The sequence below is a fragment of the Branchiostoma floridae genome, chromosome 13 (assembly GCF_000003815.2).
Source record: "Branchiostoma floridae strain S238N-H82 chromosome 13, Bfl_VNyyK, whole genome shotgun sequence".
Classification (NCBI taxonomy): Eukaryota; Metazoa; Chordata; class Leptocardii; order Amphioxiformes; family Branchiostomatidae; genus Branchiostoma; species Branchiostoma floridae.
In genome coordinates this window covers 5,925,372-5,927,950 of record NC_049991.1, presented here as the reverse complement: position 1 = coordinate 5,927,950, position 2,579 = coordinate 5,925,372, and the positions used below count along the sequence as shown (strand labels likewise).

Here is a 2,579-nt window from a genome sequence, read left to right as displayed (position 1 = left end):
CAAAAGCTAGGCTGAAATATTCTGTCACGATCAACACTACAGAATAATAGTACCTGTAATCACTACATTAACGAAGAACCGCTGTCATGTTGAATCAACCGATAAGATATTCTCTGATTTGCCGGGCCTTTCCTGTCGATAGCTGTTATCCTCAGGCTGGCAAATGGACCGAAAAAAGGTGCAGCTCCTCTCCCTTAAAAAGAATGTTTGCATAAGCAATGACGTTATATGGCACAAGGGGGTGTGTCCGGACATTGACAAGATATCTTTGTCATCTTCTGACAGGTTCAATAGGATTTAATGCATTGACTGACAAGACGCCCGAAAAACTCAACTTTGACCAAAATCCTCCCCATGTGAAACAACAGGTTGAACAGCTTACCTGTTTATGATTCATTGCTGTAATCGAGCACTTCCATTGGTAGATGCTCAGGGAGCTATAATTAGAGACGCTCCCTCTGGTCTGGGAAAATTTTACCCTGTTCGCCCCGCGCAGAGAAGTGCAGTTTTCACAAGGCGCGCTTCCACCGTCTGGAGATCGTCTCTAGTGAATGAACCAAGTGTGAGTTGGCTTGTATTTTCACAAACTATTCTACAGTCCATTTCTTTACAACTGAAGAGCATGAGGGTCGTACGAATGATCCCCAAGCAGATCCTACGGTACCCTCAAGTTAGTGCTATAAAGGTCACCAAGGGGTTTAGCCGGGTAAAACTGCCATTTGACACCCCCCCCCCCACACACACACAGCCTCAGGCCTGGGGAAACATTGCCCTACTGGCACAACGTTTTGATCTAAGAGTAGCGAGTCGGTAATCCCGGCTATTACTATATCTCCACGACTCAACATCAGCTTGGAGAATATAGTTTGGACTGGCGTAAGAATTGGAGACAAGTCAGTCAATGTCTTGTCAGTATTAAAAGACAGAACTCACAATGTAACGCTGAATTTTTATTTTGAATACAGAGGCACTGGATAGGACTGCATGAGGTTGAAGATGACCGGTCACTTCACGATTGTTCTGGCGCTGACACTGCTGGCTGGAGCCGTGTATCCAGGTGAACATCTTTTACATAAAAGGAAATGATGATGGAGGATTTTCCGTTTGTATTTAAAATTTGTGCTTGTATAGTTGACAAATTATGAAATTACTATAACCTGGGATGTTTACTTTTAAATGTGTCTATGATGGACATGTGTCAATGGTATTTTGATCTTAACTTATTTTCTACCATAAGCCAAGAGTGAATGGCAGGACGGACAGAACTATGATGAAGATGCTTCGTCTAACATCGAGGAAGCTGAACTTCTGCTTAAAGAGCTGAAAGGTAGAGGAAATTTTCCCCTTTATCTTCTGTCGGTAAACAGAGTTCCACACATACTATGGTATTCCATATTACAATAGCTAAGTCAACTAACTAGCTAACAAGCTAATTAACTTAAGTTAGTAAGTTATATTGACAGTACTGTGACACTGTGTGAAGTGCCACATTGTCCTCATTCGTCAAAAAGCAAATAGAAACAAAATCTGTCTGCATCATTATCTTATATCATAAAAGAAGGGCTAGGCCTAGGGTATTTTAGTATTACATAGACACAGTGGAGTAGATTTTCGTGTATTCAGAAGAACTTTGATGAAATGTGTTTTGTTCTTAGGTTTAAAGTTGTTTGCACTACAACCATCCGATATGTCTTTTGTTTAAAACACAGATTTGGTGGAGGAAGAAATGTTGGCCGACAACAATGCCGAGGACGACAATGCCCTACTTCCCGACAAAAGATATTCTGCAGCATATCGTAAGCGTGGACTCTATGATCATAATCTTGAGATAACGTATGGTTTTAACAGAGCATGGTAAGTTTTCCATTCGTTGTAGTTACAGTTTTTTCTCCAATAGGCAAACAAATAAAGCGTATCGTATGTCGTTAACAAACAATTGAGAGGATATGTCAGGACTGGCACTATGTTTACGTTGCTCATGAATTTTCATCTTCAATTCGTCGTTCCTTGCCGCGACACATTTTATGTCATAGTTAGTTAGTGATAGGTTTGGTCACTATACTGTGGAGTGGCTGATTTCTCGCGTAATCTTGTGCAGAGGGCTACCTACAGATACCATTGGGATATACCCCGGCTTGCGGGAACGCGATTCACTTTTGAAGTGTCTGTCAACACGATGCCCACATAGCCAGGTGTTACCAGTTAACCACGACGATCTCTCTCTCTGTCTCTCTCTCTGTCTCTCTCTCTCTATCTCTCTGTCTCTCTCTGTCCTCTTTTCTGACTTTATTTATGCACAATTTTAACATCATCAAATACACACGTCTTTTTATCATAGCTGCTAAACTTTGTCATGTAACCCTTGGAATGTACTAGCCAAACGTAACTGTTTTCACTAACTAACGTCATTTACAGGTGGCGCTACTGACCCAAACATTGCATCAGGAAGACCTGCGAGTCAGTCTAGTGTTGGCTGGGGAGGAAGCCCCGGTCGGGCCGTCGACGGAAACAGAAACTCCCATTGGGCAGGCAACTCGTGTACACATACAAACGGAGAAAACGACCCGTGGTGGTATGTC

The 2,579-nt window shown here is 42.3% G+C and overlaps 1 protein-coding gene across 1 annotated transcript in view; it reads left to right on the top strand.

Moving 5' to 3' along the window:
- The first annotated feature begins 420 nt into the window (after positions 1 to 420).
- The window catches only part of LOC118429382, a 7,474-nt gene continuing 5,315 nt past the window's right edge, over positions 421 to 2,579 (top strand). Inside the window, exons 1-5 of the mRNA XM_035839862.1 lie at positions 421 to 562; positions 966 to 1,057; positions 1,238 to 1,327; positions 1,710 to 1,796; positions 2,416 to 2,576. Of these exons, the coding sequence (XP_035695755.1) occupies positions 985 to 1,057; positions 1,238 to 1,327; positions 1,710 to 1,796; positions 2,416 to 2,576 (411 nt within the window). The 5' untranslated portion in view covers positions 421 to 562; positions 966 to 984. The remainder of the gene's footprint in view (positions 563 to 965; positions 1,058 to 1,237; positions 1,328 to 1,709; positions 1,797 to 2,415; positions 2,577 to 2,579) is intronic.